General features: G+C 35.0%; 1 protein-coding gene across 2 annotated transcripts in view; it reads left to right on the forward strand.

Moving 5' to 3' along the window:
• Positions 1–1,155: 1,155 nt before the first annotated feature.
• LOC135687688 (uncharacterized) overlaps positions 1,156–16,169 on the forward strand; it is a 38,904-nt gene continuing 23,890 nt past the window's right edge. The window contains exons 1-3 of one of the 2 annotated variants that reach the window (XM_089114312.1): positions 1,156–1,318; positions 14,342–14,491; positions 15,288–15,367. In XM_089114312.1, coding sequence (XP_088970438.1) covers positions 14,365–14,491; positions 15,288–15,367 — 207 coding nt within the window. In that variant the 5' untranslated portion in view covers positions 1,156–1,318; positions 14,342–14,364. Of the gene's footprint in view, positions 1,319–11,958; positions 12,159–14,341; positions 14,492–15,287; positions 15,368–16,169 lie in introns of those variants that run through there. The other variant, XM_089114314.1, reaches the window with a different exon arrangement.

Here is a 16,169-nt window from a genome sequence, read left to right on the forward strand (position 1 = left end):
CTCCAGGGGAACCATGGCCCCGCGCTTATGGTAGCCAAGAGGGGCCGCACGTCTAAGAAAAAAGTGAGAAATCGTAAAGACCAAGGGCCCTGCAGATGTTTTTGGCCCCGAGCCCCGCAGTGCCTAAAACTGCCACTGCAAGGAGCATTACCGATTACCGGACAATAACTATGGTTTCAATGGTTTCAACTATTAAGGAGTTTCATTGCATTGAATTTGCATCAACTTTATATCAGTAAGATGCATGAAAATATGACATGGTATATGATAACTAGTTTTTTATAGCGAAAACTGCACCTTAATTCAATTTATATTGATACGTAAACGCATCAAGTACCCCAGTAATGAGTTGTTCGGTTATTGTCACAAGTACCCCAATTTGTGACAATTTGTGCCAATTTGTGACCATTTGTCAGTTTCAATACTTGCAAAAGCAGATGCTTTTGATAATGAATTGACACTGTAACACTATTAAACATGCTTGCATAACTAAAATTGTTTGTGATTCTTTATCAACCTTATTCAAAGTACCCTTATAACGGGCCTGCAAATCTTTGGAGGTAGAGGGATGTTGCAATATAATTTTGCATGCTTCTCTCTCTGTAAGTTACAATATGAGCCTTGAGTTTGTGATTGATAATGTGGTAGAGAAATTGAGCGATTAGTTTCGCTATTCGGCCTTAACCATTAACAACTTTCGAGTAGTATTTTTACAATACCATGTGATTCAAAGAGAATTGTGTGTAGGGGTCGTTTTCGGGTAAATTTGTGAATTTTCAATAAATTTGTAAATTTGTGAATGTTCTAGTAAATTTTCAATTTCAATTTTCATTACTTCCAATTTCCTAAAGGAGACTTGGAGCATTTCTGCCCTTTGAATATTAAAACTTGTTTACTGTAATTATTTTCATAGCCTCTCTTAGACACGATTCATTTCCTCAATGCCCAGAGGTCATCCCGATGAACCTCTTTTTTTATTCTATTCTTCTTGACGGAAGTCTTAAACATCGTCTCTATAACGACTTTCACCGAATCATATTGATCCCTCGGAAATGAACCCGGGCCTTGTTTATCTGCGATGACGACGATTTCACACGAGTGACTAGTGTTGCAAATGCGGTCAGGGCTGGATTAACCGTCTGGCTGTTTTCATTGACCGTGACATAGTTGCTCCAATCCATATATTTGCACTCACTTTGCGTACAGCCACATATCCACAAGTTATCGTTTGTTGCTGCTCCAGAGCAAACCGCGCTGCTAGGGGCTCTCAGATCACCTAAAAAGCGCCAGTGAAGAGAAAGAGACCCATCTCTATCAGGTTTGTTTATTCTTATTTAGCAGATAGTATACTAGCTTCGCTGTTTTTACAGTTCAGCCCTGTTTTTTCTGATGCTTCGTTACGTTCACTTCAGTATACACACCATAGACAACTTCTTAAAATCGTGATAAATCTAAGGAGCACGTTTCTTAAAGTAATACAGCATCTTTTTTCCTATTTGTTCGATTGATTCAATACACTTTTATATTTTCAAACTTGAAGCCTTGATTTTTGCAAACTTGATTCGCTTTTACAAACACAAGAGAAACTTTGACAACTAGGAAACAAAAATTGGTAAAAATTTTTTCAGAAATTCAGTTTTTAAGGGTCACTCAAAAGTCATAATTATATGTCAATCACTGCCAAAATATATGCAAAACAACATAATTTTTTTTTCAATTGAATTGCAATGCACATTTTGTTCATCTTTAATAATGCTTATACCACGATTTCATTTATGTTAATTACTGGTGTTTTTCAAAAGTTGACTAGATTGTCGTTACTTGACTCAGTTCTTGTGTACAATCTTTTGATGAAATGCAAAAATGAACCAAATACAGGAAATTCAGTTTTTGCCAATTTCTTTTATCCCCGTGGGAGTACTGTAAACAGATAAGGGAGTCCTTGGAGTAACCGTATATTCATTTATGATAAAACACAGTGTACTCATTCTTTGTAATTTTTGAATCACATTCAAGAACTTATTTCTTTATGTCAAATTTGTGGTACAAAATCGTGGCAATATAAGCTAATCGAAGTCCTTGTCATGGTAAGGATTCTGAAAAAAAATTTACAGTTTGAAGAAATCTATTAGCAATTCAAGCCACTACCTGTTCATCCGATAGTTGAAGGAAAAGAGTTCCTTTAGTATCAATAGCTTTCGAATAACATGAAAAACGTGACAAATTAAATGACAACAAAAGATTGGGTTGATATGCAATGCCACTCAAGTTATTCAATATATCGATTAATCGTTTCATGCCTGTCCCTCTGACGACGAAACTCGTAGATTTTATCTCTCTTTTTTAAATCGCTGTCTTCCAAACTGAAACGGACTCAAGTGTAGCCAGCAGCTGACAATATTAATATGCGGCCTTATTAATGCCACATTAATCCATTTATCCCGAGGCCACACGTCGTCATGCGCTAACCAAAGGGTCTATGTTCTTACCCAATAGACACAACTTGTCTTGAGATATGGGACTTATCACAGGATACAATTTGAAATGTTCCAGTGAATTTTAAGCAAGTCTTCTGAGCTCTTTTAGAATCACCTAGAGACAAGTAATTTAAGTCTTAAGAGATTGATTGCTCTCTTCGAGCTAATTCACAACTACTCTCTTGAGAGCATTGTGATCATTTTTTCTCCCAAGAGAAGAAAACACAAGTTGCTCTTTACCATGTTTCCAGCTCTTAAAAAGAACTTCTCAACGTGTTATTTCAACATTCAATGCCTCTCGATGACAGATCATATTGCTCCAACATCACAGATTTTCTATACTTTTGGACAACACCTGTATAATTTTATCACTAAGTTTAAGAAACCTATTAACTCTTGCAAATCTGTTACATTTGGCTTTTTCACTCAAACGGAGGTATAGTACACATCTTTACAAAGTTGTGAACGTTAGAAAAGGCTCTTGCTACTTGTGTAATGTTCATTAATCACAAGGGTTATATTGATACCCCTATAATTTCAATGCTCTTACTTATATTATGTATATATTTTAGGCATTTCTGAATTATCAATTTGAAATCTTTCATATTATATTATCTGTCCATGATCTGACACCCTAGTACAATTTTTTATGCGTTTTTCTAGAAAACTGAATTTTTTTACATATAAGCCTGTTTCCCAAAATTGGCTCCTTTCTGCAACCGTGTCGGCAAGACAAAGCGTTTTATCCTTCCCTTAAAAAAACTGTGGCCAGAATTTCGAACTTTGAGGTCCGGGAAAACGATCGCGAATGAAAGGTGCATTGACTAGATCTTTATTTGCTAGTTCAAACGCAACATACCAAAGATTCATTCAAGGCTCCAAGTCTCTCATCCATTGCTAAAAACTGTGAGTTTTTTTAAAATGCTTTATAATGCAATCACATTCTGTTGACTTCAGATATTGCGATACACAGAGTTCCCTTTTACAATACTAATTTAACACAGTAATACATGATACTTAATTTTGCCTCTCAAGGTTGGTGCACTATTTCATTAAATTTCCATACACATATATATTCCAAATTTTCTGCTTTATTTCAGAGAATTTATTTGTAATGTAGTTAAAATGAAATATCAAATCCACACAAATTTTAAGTCGAAGTTACTTTGAGACAAACAAATCATACAACATTGCGATCCAATCTACGCTCTTTTGAGAGCATGGCATCCCAGCGTCACACAGTAAATTATATTTGTTTGATAACCAGAAATTTTCTATCTTTTTTATTGTAACGAATCTTGCAGATAGTTACAGGAGCTAATGAGGTTAGATGCTTTTTTCAGTCACACCGTAATGTTGTTAACGCCACATTCAGCTGGTAGATTAAGATCTTCCATTGTTTTCGATTCAATGAATCAGGAAATTTCTCCAAACCGAATCAGTTAATGAAATTTCATATAAAGGATTCATAACGTTTAATAACCACATAAAAACTGCGCTGAAAAACTGTTATCCGCCATACTGGCTTCGCAAAACTGGTTTTGGCCAGTGACGCAGTTATGTTTGAAGTCTTGTCACCTAGCAGTACAATTTCAGAATCTTCTCGAATTGATAATCAAAGCTGAGCTTTATTTGCTTGAACCTGATCACCTAGGCGAGAGTGACTTTTAGAATTATTTTCTCGAAGATTCAAAGGCACAATGCAATCATCATTAAGTTACTAAATGTACAGAGTTGGCTATGCCAGTAACAACTTTACATAATGCATTTCAAAGTTAATCTATAATGCGATCATCACACATAGCGACTCAGTAATTTACAAAGAGGTGTAAATACTACAAGTTTAGCCATAATTATCTGGTGATTGAAATCAATAGTGCAGAACCGTTTTTAGACAGTAAGCAAATTCTGATAGAGAAGTTAAATACCTTTCGAACCATTGCCATCTTGATATTACTCACGATTAGTAAGATAATTTTGTCATGAATTGCACACTCTTTCCACCAAATTATTCCAGCAACCATTAAAACATATGCAAATGTTTTTCACGTAAATAAATTCCTATTAAAAAGGATAACCCATTCGTGTAGTCTGACACAATTCTTTCAACACATGGGCATTCGAGTTCTCTTATTTACAAAAAAGCTTTCTTTTAACAATAAACTATGACATTATCTTACTTTACATCTATCTTGAACAAATATTCATTTTATCAATTCTCAATTTCTTGATCTTTTTACGCACAACGATACTTTGAGACCAACCAGATGTATGCTTTAAAAGTTACATCTTAACATAAATGATATTTTAATTACAAAATTTGTGACAATATTTTTACACTGACATTTAAATTTACTCGTCAGCATAGCTTACTCAAGACTAACGATTTATCAATAAAAGCAAATGAGCATCGTTGATCTTCTTTTTTTTCATGACAAAAGCTGTTAGTTGCAAAACAGGAAATCTTCTCACTTCATTTAATGCTTGAAATATTGAATGGTGAGAGATTTAAGATTTTACATATAAGTAGCCCTATTAGGATAAAGATGATCAGTCAAGTGGAAGTATAAAGAACATCACTTCGGTTTCCAACTGTTTTTAATAGGTAATTCGTTTCTCTACAAAGGCCAAATGGAAACAGAATTCTACAGTAGTTTGAGAACAGTGTTTCGTTTTTTCAGGAATTATAAATATATGGAAGTAAAAAAATTTTTTATAAGAATACTATAAAATTTCTCCAGCAACATATTCTTAAGAAATTTTCATTATGAGCCTTAAAATGTTCTTAAAGAATTCCTATTTTATTCCAACTGGATATGGATTTAGGGAAGCATCGCTTGTCTTTGAATAAATCCTTGGATTTAGAGAGAAAAAATTTTCAGTTTTACAAATCCCTGTTATGAACATCGCAAAGCAGGCAATGGTTGAAAAACGAGACACAAAAATGCAATCTGGGACGGAGCAATATTCTTATAACATTATTGAAGTCTTGATGACCCTGAGCCTGAATTCCTACGAACAATATTCCAGTAATAAGAAAAAATGATTGTGAACAACTCCGTCTTTATTTTTTAACTAAGCCATTTATGTATACATATATCGCAATTACCCATTTTCAACCACAAATTACCAACTTTGCCCTTGATGCTGTGCTAGTTCATGTTTCAGACTGCAGTTCCAAGTACTTTCCTTCTGACTTGTTTTCAACATTTTATGGCCTTTTCTGCTGGCCTTCTTCTTTCATCATTCTTTAGGTGGCCTTGCAGCTTAGTTAAAAGGTCCCTTTCTAGTCCTTAGGCATTAAGGTTCTTTTCTGTTTATGATAGTTTGCTCAAATGCCTTTCCTACTTGTTTAAGCAAAATAAATGGATAGAAAGAGACCTACTGTAATGATCGAATCAATCAAATGCGACAGACCGCAATCCAGTAACTATAGTCAAAGCCGTCTGTCCCTTGAGAAATCTCCTTCCTAAGCATATTAAAAAGATGATTTTGCGTTCCATCTCTACTGAAAGCTTTTTTCGCGTTCCATCTCTTTTGAAATGGGCCTTGTCACAATGAACCATACGACTTCTTAATGCCATTTGCTGATTAAATTCCTCTTATTCTCGTAACTTACATTTCTTCCTGAAGTTTTTCTAAGGCACTCTTTGCAGATTATACGAAAGAAACATTCTCAAACTTATTCAATTCCTGTTCTTCTTTCTTTCCTCATATCTTCCTTTTACATTCGATGTAGCATCGTTTTGCGAAAGCAGTATGGCTTAATTTCAATAGGCCTATTTTCATTGATTTTACCAATATAATCGATAAAACTCAAGTAACAACTCTGTGGCATGAACAATTGCCTTCGAACTTCGGACATTTTGTAACTGTCATTATTTTCATCGAAAAAAACAATTGATTTTCTGTTTTTCCTGTGGATTATTTTACCAGTCTACTGGCCAGACTATGAAGAGATTTTATGGTGATTTTCTTTTTTGCAATTGGACTATACCTGATAGAAATAATTTATATTTTAAAGGAGACGGAAAATAGCTGTTGCTCATAGAAAAATTTCAGCTATCACACCAAGATGGCCAACAATTTTCATTGCTTTTCGAATAATGATTTGAAAGTCCACTTTGACCATACATATGTACTTAGCTTTTTAACTTTCCATGTTGTCAGCAAGAATGCCAAATTTCTTTTCTCGATGATTATCAAAAGAATTCAAAGCTTTCTTTATGAATTTTCCGACTCTTCAAGTCAGCTGGAAAGGCTATGGTAACAAAGGTCTTATTATGATCTGAGAAAAATTCCGCTATCATCTTCAAACGTGCAACATACAGTTTGGATAAGATAAATTGATCGGCAGACTCAAGCAGTATCCTTGACGCATCATTTTTCATTTTGAGCTTGCCTTTCGGCAACATCCTTGACAAAAGGTTATTCTAAATTTAGAAAGGGTTTGTTTGAACTATTTTCAAGGAGTTATCTGAAGAGACGAGTCGAGATTCTCATTTTAAGGCCATTGTTCTAATAGTTTGATCGAACCAATCAGAAAAGTGCATTATATGCTCATGCTCATAAGTCGCATCAGATGAACCAAGATTTGTTTTCATTCTTCCCATGACACTCTTTACTTAATATGTTTTTCGTTTTGATCCAAAACTGGATCCACAGAATGCTCCTGCCACAGAGTACAATATGCGATACTGTTTTCAAGACATGTTTATTTCTAATCAAAAACATTTCCATCTAATTAAATTGCATGAGAAAAACAATAATTCATTTTAGCTCCCGAGAGCTACAAGGAGCAAATTAACCTTTCTTTACGACCTTTTTAAAGAATGATCAAGTTGCTATTTTAAAAATACGATATGGCTTAGCTTCTTTGAGGGACACTCACATACGCCCATGCTACCCAGTGGAAGCTTGAAGTATAATGGCTTTTTCTTAGAGTCTGTCATTCCCATTTTATAAACCTCTTTTTGAATTACAGGCCTTTTTATAAAGAGACTTTTTAAGAAACCTGCATTAAGAAGCAGAAAAAATGAAAGATTCGTTTGTAAAAAAGAAAAATTCCTTAAAGAACTTTTCAGTTTCGAACATGTCTTTATTATCTTCTACATTTAAGAGTCTAGCGACACTAGCGACAGAATTTCAATGCATTATGTGCAATTTTCATGGCACCAAATGTGCAGTCAAATTAACGAACTATGGAGGACCTTTTAGTACAACAGTTCGAGCTAAAGAGGTCCAAAAATAAGGAAATTCAAGACAACATTATTTAATTTGGCAGGAATCCGTGCTCAAAAACAGATTCTTTAACAGATAAATATGGCCTACATGTGAACACAGTCGATCGATAGTGGAATACTCCCTGTTTAATTGTTGTGCTTGCAACCTGAAACTAAGCTGTATCTAAAACTAAGCCGTTCACCTTATCACACTGCTTCATAAAATTCACCTCGAGCCTTGAACTGCCGATATTAGCTTTCTTACTAACAAGAGAAGCAGATTTGCTCGTTGTTTACAAACTTAATAAAAGTTGGTCAACTACAGTTAGTTAATGAAAACTATCGTTCTTGTCGTTTGAAAGAAAGCAGTTTTGCGTGATGCTCATCAACGAAAACAGGTTTGGTTCGCAGCCCATTGTTCCCTAATATCAACTTCTTTCTTCGCTTTGTGTTGAAAGATTTTGTACTGAATTCATTGGTTAATAAAGAGCAAATTCTTCATAGCTGTTAATATTAACACGATTCGACTATGACGCGATTTCCTATAGTTGGTTTCCTTGTTTATACTTTCGTTGCTTAAACCCCTCCGCCCAAGATTAATTCTTTTCATCCACTGATATCGCCTTAGGATGCGGTTCTTCTTCGTTATTCTGTCAAACTTTACCAAAGGCAAAATTCTTTTGCGATACTTAGAGCAACCAATTTTAAAGGAACAATTTTTAACGTGAAACCCGTTTAATTGTCGCAATCTTATTTGAAAAATTGATCAAGCAGTTATGAAAACACAATATAAACGTATTAAGCATATTCACTCAACTTTTTTAGCAAATTATAACGAAATTGAGAGCACTAAGCACTTTTAAAGAGCATTAAAAATGAACCTTTTAAAGAGCATTGAAGTTTAAAGTTTTAAAATTTGCAGTGAGACATTAAACTTTAAAGGCTGGTTATAAAGTCATGAAAAACCTTGTAATTGCTATTAACGTTTTTCAAAAACTGATTCTAGCAAGCAAGCTAAGATTTTCAGCAAAACTATATTATAAATTTGTGTGGCACATACTTTTTTATAAAAATAAAGTCTACAGTAGTATTGAGGCTCAAAATTGCTAAAATTTAAAAATTGATGCCAGGCCCAACCTTCATCAAGACTAAAATTTTTTCTTAATCTGAATTTTCTCCCAATGCAAAACAAGTGTCACTTTGACGCTATAAATATATATTCATATATATGTTTTAAATACGCTCAGCTGCTCTGTGAGTAATTTCCGTTTGAGAACGGGATTTAAATAATGCTTTTGGAATAGGATCGTATTTGTATAATTAGATTTTGCATTTTAATATCACATTTGTTGTTTTGTTTGTTTTTGTTAAAATTTATGATGAAGCAACACATCAAAAAAGATTCAATATTTTCCTTTGATCTTTAGGCGAATTCACATTTTGTGTTGGGCAAAAGTAATTTAGGAATAATCTTAGGCTCAAAATCGAAAAATTTTAAGAATATTGAGGCTCGGCAAAAATTAGGTATTCTTATTTAAGAAATGTGTATTTCATCGTAATTCATCCAGAAAATGATTGTGCAAACTTAGATGAAATATGACAAATTAGAGTGTAATGCGAGGTTTTAAGATTATCGATATCCAAAAAAATTCTTTTTGAACCAAGAAATAAGAAAAATTGCGTCGATACAGATTGTCTTTTACATATATCGCGTGCCTTTTCTGTGTTGTTGTATCCAGATTGATAAAATAAAGACAATCTAAAACTTGATAAATGGTTGCCCATACCCAAAACACCGCAATGAGGTATTTTTAATAGGTTGAATACCAATCGGACTTCTAAGGCTCATAAAACTTTGACAGGCATAGCCAACGCTTCAACCTCAGACATGTGTTTTTAACAAACAATTTAAATTTCTTAAAATAGCACACAATATGACAAGTAATTTTTAATTTCGCAAATTATTGCTAACCCCACTTGACCACAGGAGAGTGTAATTCACTGAAATTGACATTTTGAGTGGCTTAAGCTCATAGTGAACACTTTTCTCTTATGAAAACGGTTTGATTTTGTTTTGAACGATTTGTTTTGCTCTCCCAGGAGAGTAGTTAAAAAATAATTTTAATGAACTTATATTTTTTGTCATTTATTCTTTCTTTTATTTATAACGTTTCTATGCATGTTTACTGATGCGTATCTATCCTTACCCGGTCAAACACTTGTCATTTTTAAATCATCGGCTTATAATATGCACGTTTATAATTGTCCCATTTATTTCATTTTGTTAATTCTCATAAACATCAATAAGGAGAACAGCTTTTCTCGTTATCCCGAGCCTTCACCTAGTCGCAGCACATAGTTAATTTTGCCCACCCTGTTTGTGTTGTAAAACGCATCGAAGCAGATTAAAGTGCTTGTGTAGCAGCCAATTTTAGCTTAGAGTAGCACTGCAAATGCAGGACCAGCCCCTTTTTGCCCCACCCTGCGATAACACTTAAATTATCAGTTATCGCGAGTTAATCTAACATACTTAAGCCTCGTCTTAGGTAATACGACTTATTCAAGTTACACAACAGAAAAATGGTAAGGGTTGCTTTAGCACGGGTCCAGCCCTGGTTATAGCTCTTGGTGTAAACTGAGCTTAAGATATCAACGCTGTGCAAAGGTCAAGCCTGACAAAGACGCGAAGTTGTGGCTGTTGACAAAAGAATAGGATCTTTTAATGAGAACATCAAAATTCTGATATAATTGCGAACAGGTTCTTTTATTTAGAAATGCAGTATCGACAAACATGACTTTTCGGTGAAAATACAAATTTGACAAAGATCAGATAGGTCTACATTTTGCGCCCATCCCCTTCACCCACTCAAATTTCAATGAGCTAGTCCTCCGTCCTTATGTACATGTCGGCGATGTTCGATTTACGAAAGATTCTTTGCTGCAAGAGATCCAACTCAAAAACAAACCTATTTTGCTTGAATAAAACCAATCTCGTGCAACTTTAGCGGTCGACATACACCGAAATCTAATACAATACTGTATCTATAAGTTGTTTATGAATTTTGCTTACAAACTTGATGCATTACTGCATCAAAGCAAATTGTGAGCAACGAATTCAATAGTTTTCATGTATCCTCGTTGTTTAGTAAGCAACGTTTTCTCGTTTTGTAAACAATATTCTGCCAATTCACTTTGCTCAACCTTTTATTCTTTGGTGCATTTCATTTGTCAAAACTAATTGATCTTGGCTAGAAATCGGGCATCACATACCATGTCCTGTCATACAGTGCCATGCCTTTTCATGTCATACAGTGCCATGCCTTTTCATGTCATACAATATCATACCATACTCTTGCTTATACTATGCCATCAGATACCGTACCATGCTTTGTGATACCATGTTTTGCCATACACTGATATTTCATACCATGCCGTGCCAAGACCCTGTTTTTAGCCTTTTGTAATGCGTTATTACCAGCATATGCAGGGAGAGGCGTATAACTTAAATCGACAGCAGATATTTTAAAGGTAACGATATCTTCCCATGTTCTCATTCTTGCATTCAAAGATACGAAGAAGCCACAACGAGACAACGGACACATCCTTTAACGGGAAGTATCTCTGGTCCAATGGGTGTTCGCTGTAGGGATATTTAGATTTCGAAACCAGTATAAGAGTCCTGGTAATAGTTTCTAGCATGTATTTAATGTATGTTTGATTTGGGAATCCAGTAACAAGGTAGAAACCAAAAGAGATTTTAACACGGGTGCTCTTGATAAACCATTCCTGTGGTATGAACAAGTACCATATCTACCAAACCTAATTTGCCCAGGAATCCTTTCTTGTGTCCCGAAGTCATGCACAGACACAAAGATAAAGCCTTGATTTAATTTATAACCTGAAAATTGGTTAAAATTTTGGCAGAATGAAAATATTCCACTTTTCTCTATGCATTGGTCAGCTAGTGGGTCACATTGACAGGGCCAGCATGACATGCATGACAACAATGTGTGGGTTCGCTCTGCTTAATTGTTACAATCACAAATCCAAACTAGGTGGTTGTATCAAATCGGCCTTCAAATTGTTTCATTTGAAATTATTTTGATGCGATTAGAAATGGAGCTTACGTTGATTGTCTGCAATTTAGCAACTTTGCTCCAATGAAAAATTGGCTGAACGGCCCTAATCCGATTACGACAGTCCGGGTTTTGCTGTTAGCTTTGGTTTAAGTGTTCGCTCCCGAACAAAATCGCATTGCTAGCGGTGGCTGTGAGTATTTCGCGATTCACAAGCCAAGCTGACGGTGTAAGGTGACAAGAACGTTTTTGGAGCGAGAGAGTACACACCTAAAACAGGCTGTGTTACATAATACACAATTAAAAATACTTACAACCAACATCAACTATAGGCAACATCAGAACATACTATCAAATTTCTGATTTGATTCAATTACGTCAAGGTGAGTTTTTCAGCTCATTGTCTTTGCTCAATATTTGTTGTGATGCTGAACCAGTACCAATGGTTTTGTTTATTGTGCAGATTTTATTAAATACTGCAAAAAATGGATTTGATTCGCTGAAATGTGGTCTCTAGGGACGATGCTAAGTTCAAGGGCTTCGATATTTCAACCCCCTAGGGATCGATTTCAAAGCTGTTAGCCATCGTTTCGAAGTAAAAAACATGATAAAGAGAACATCAAAGTAACAGAATCGTGAAAAATTTGTCTAGCAATACATCCAAAAATCTGCTTTTTCAAAACCACGCGTTTGTGAATCTTTAGGGTCATTTTATGAAAGCAATAACTGATGCAATGCATCTCTTGTCAGATGTATCTTTCACTGAAAAGCTTTGTTCGTTTCCCACTAAACAGTTTTCTACAATAATCATTTTCCTTAAGAAACTTGTTTACTATGCAGTAGTAGAAACCATTCCTTTGTCTACGAATTCAATTCCTTTGTTTGATTCATCAATGTGTTCAACTACCTCTCTAGGCTTCTGCAACAGATTGCCTATCTTCTAGCGAAATTAAATTTCTTTACTAAGATAACAATTTTTCGTCAAATTTTGATGCCGTTAATGCAAAAGTCTAAATTTTGAAACAGTACTAGAGTTAATGACAAAGTTTATGAGGGTGAAACGTTTCCACTTTAACTGGAATGGTGAAGGAACGCTGTCGGCTTTTGCAGTTCTTCCATATTTACGTATCTTAAGTTTGGCTGCTTATGTTTTCGATCCATTACAGGAAAATCAAACTGAAAATACAAACACAAGAAACTTGAACAACAGAAGTCATTGTAACAATATTTCAAACACGATTTGTCTTAGGGCGTTGATTGACAAAGAATTGATGACTTAAGTCCTTTATCTATCTCAAATTACTTGCTAGGTAAAATATTTCATCGAGGGAATTAAAGACTTACTTTCAAAAGTGTAAAAGTAAAATTGGTCTAGATAGATATTTCAACGACAGGAAACTAAGTATGCTCTCGCGTCATAGAAAGCTAAGTTCGCATGATTCACTCGTGCAAAGTAGGTGAATGTACGAGAACGTTATTGCGAAGAAAATCACTCAAAGTCCACCTACAACATAGTAAATTATAACCACATTATGTGAAAGTACAAGATGTAAATTACATGTTCCAGGAATTTTTTTATCGCGCTTTTTCAGCATATCATAATATTTATTCTAAAGATTCTGAAGATTTGTTCTATGTTTTTATCTATTTCAATTTAAAAGTTTTGGCTTATTCATTTTAACAGAATCATATCTCCGAAGCTTGTTAGCAAAATTCTCAAAAAAAGATAATAAACTTTTATTGATATGATCAACAAAGAATTCAATATTGAGAGGAAAATACGTGCTGGATAATAAATGTTTGTAAATAATAGGGTTAGGTGATATGTCTTATCCTTAACTTAAAATGTAATCTTGTGACATCATACAGCAAAGATAAAACTAAGTACTCTCAAGAGATTCTATTCTAGTTTAAATTGGCCTTAAAAAATTCGGGCTTTGTGAAGGTTATTTGATTGTTTGACCATTTTGGAAGGTTTGACTGTATCTTTGTTATTTGCAATTGATGACAGTAAAATTAACATCGTTGAAAATATAAAATATTTAGGTATTCGATACCATAATAACTTCCCTTGGGATCAGGTAAGCAAAATTACATGTGGTGAAAGACGTTGTGCTGCCGGGTGGGCATTTAAGAGCCACATTTCCATAACTGCGATTCGTCAGTCTGTTTTTCGACAAGAACTTTGCCTGAGATTAAAACATAAATTTGTGAAGTTCTATTGCCCATGTCTTTTATCCAAGGACGGGCACTGGCAGCTGTGAGCTTATTCTTTGGATGTCAATCTAGCTCCTTCAATTCGTTTTTGAACAGAGGCGATTTCTTTTCTCCAGTAACATAATTACAGTCTCTAATCAATTCCAATGTTGTTTTTATTCTGTTTAAAGTTTGACATGGCTCTCTCTGAAACAGCTTCTTGACTTATGGAGCTACAGCAATTAAGGATTTGAAGTCAGTTTTAATTTGGTTGATTAAGCACGTAGCAGATATACTTATTTCATCAGCATAATAATTATTGATTGTGTTGTTGTTAGTTTATTGTCAATTGTTGGTTTTTCTTCTATAGGGACTCTTTGAAAGCCTGTCGACATGGTACGGGTTACCTCAAGGGCCGCCACTTTAATAAATGGCGTCATCATGTGGATTTCGTTCCTCGCTCTGGGCATCAAGGCACATCAAGCTACCGGAAACGAGGCATGCGCGGCACTGGCCGCAAGTGAGTATCTACCAACTCGATACCACACCCTTAATCTGTAAACGAAAATATTGCTTTTTTGTCAATGCAAAACAGAGTTTTCAAATCAAGGATATATTTTGATATGAAGCGTCGCAGCTGTTTTCAAAACCACACTTGGTTGCACTTTTGAGGTGGGATAACCATGTTGAAATTGTTAATTCTTAAAATGCCACAGAGAGAGCTTCTGGTGATCAACTGTGAAATTCATGGTTTCAGAAATCTACGTTCCTCGCTCTGTTGTGAGAGAAAGGTGTAATTAAAGTGGGGTACAGCAACAATAGGGTTTATAGAACAGTTCGGAGTTCGTTTTCTCTCTTGAACTCCAGTAGAAATTTTTCTTTAGGCTCGCGGCACTGATTGGTCAGCTATACCGGTCTTGTGCTTGCGTTTTTCTGATTGGCCTATTTTGATCCACAACTGGGTATATATTTTCCATCGTGTTCTTACGGAACCTTATTCTGACGTTTTATGCTCTGAGGAGTGTCAGACGAAAAAGCTTTTTAGTATGTCGTAAAAAGTTTGCTTTTTTCAAAGCCATTTTGTAATACCCATCGAATTCGAAATAGAAGTTGGATGGTTACATATTTTAATACAAGACCATTTTTTGGTTTTCCATAAATTAGAGGCTTTTAGACTTTCTCAATACCTTTTAACATAATTGAGTAGATTACTGACGTATGATTTGGTTCTTTTACTGATTACATGAGCCTTGCTGTTAATGATTTGAATAAATTGCTATAGATTAAATGCTTTTACAATAGCATCGTTCTTCTAGATGCATTTCACATGGATGACCAAACTCTAAAGGCCATTATAAGCATCATACAAGACATCAAAGATGAACTAAAATACCAGGTTTGATCAATTTGACTAGTAATTTTAACAATTTCACCATCAACGCCCCACCCTAAAATGTGACGTAACGTTGTTTTCAATTGATATTAAAGGTCACGAGATCGCATCTCAATGCTCGTTGTGTTATGTAATTGATAAAGGGCTTAACTGAATGAACCTAATTGTTTTTCCATACATTCTATATATTGTTTACCCCGTTTAGTTTCTGTCTCTTGTCTATCCAAAGAGTTGTGATTTTATTCAGTCTAGAAGCTTTCAAGCTACTCGAAACCCTCGAATTCTTTTAAACAGATAGAAAAATAACTTTTTACTTCATCATCGGGCTTAGGTGCATTTCTCTGTTCATTTGTTACATGTCCAAACACGTGTAACGATTTACGCACAGACGTTGCTAAGCTCAAATAGCCATGGTCAGAGTATGGTTCCTCGAGAGTTTCGCTCGGTACTTTCTAAGCCATCTTCTATCCATAATTTCATTACCTGGGGTTTAAAGTAGATTTCACGGCCCCTTTGTCCTGCCTGTAAAATGACCGCAAAGATTGCGCGACCAGATATCCAAGGCCAAAATACTGAACCATATCAATGGTGAATCAACTATTTCATTAGCGAAAACATCAAAGACACCGAATTATGTTATGAGGACGCAATTTGCTAGCGTGTTTTAACATTTTCTGACCCTAGGGAGTATGTATTGTCTTGGCTAGCTTCATTTACTTACGTTTCAGATCTAGTTGGTGGTGTAAATTAGAGAGCAAGTTGGTATCAGCCTCCTTTGTTAATGCTAAAAGAGGCCCAATTATTG

Source organism: Rhopilema esculentum, chromosome 20, assembly GCF_057945365.1.
Source record: "Rhopilema esculentum isolate cy_ngs chromosome 20, ASM5794536v1, whole genome shotgun sequence".
Classification (NCBI taxonomy): Eukaryota; Metazoa; Cnidaria; class Scyphozoa; order Rhizostomeae; family Rhizostomatidae; genus Rhopilema; species Rhopilema esculentum.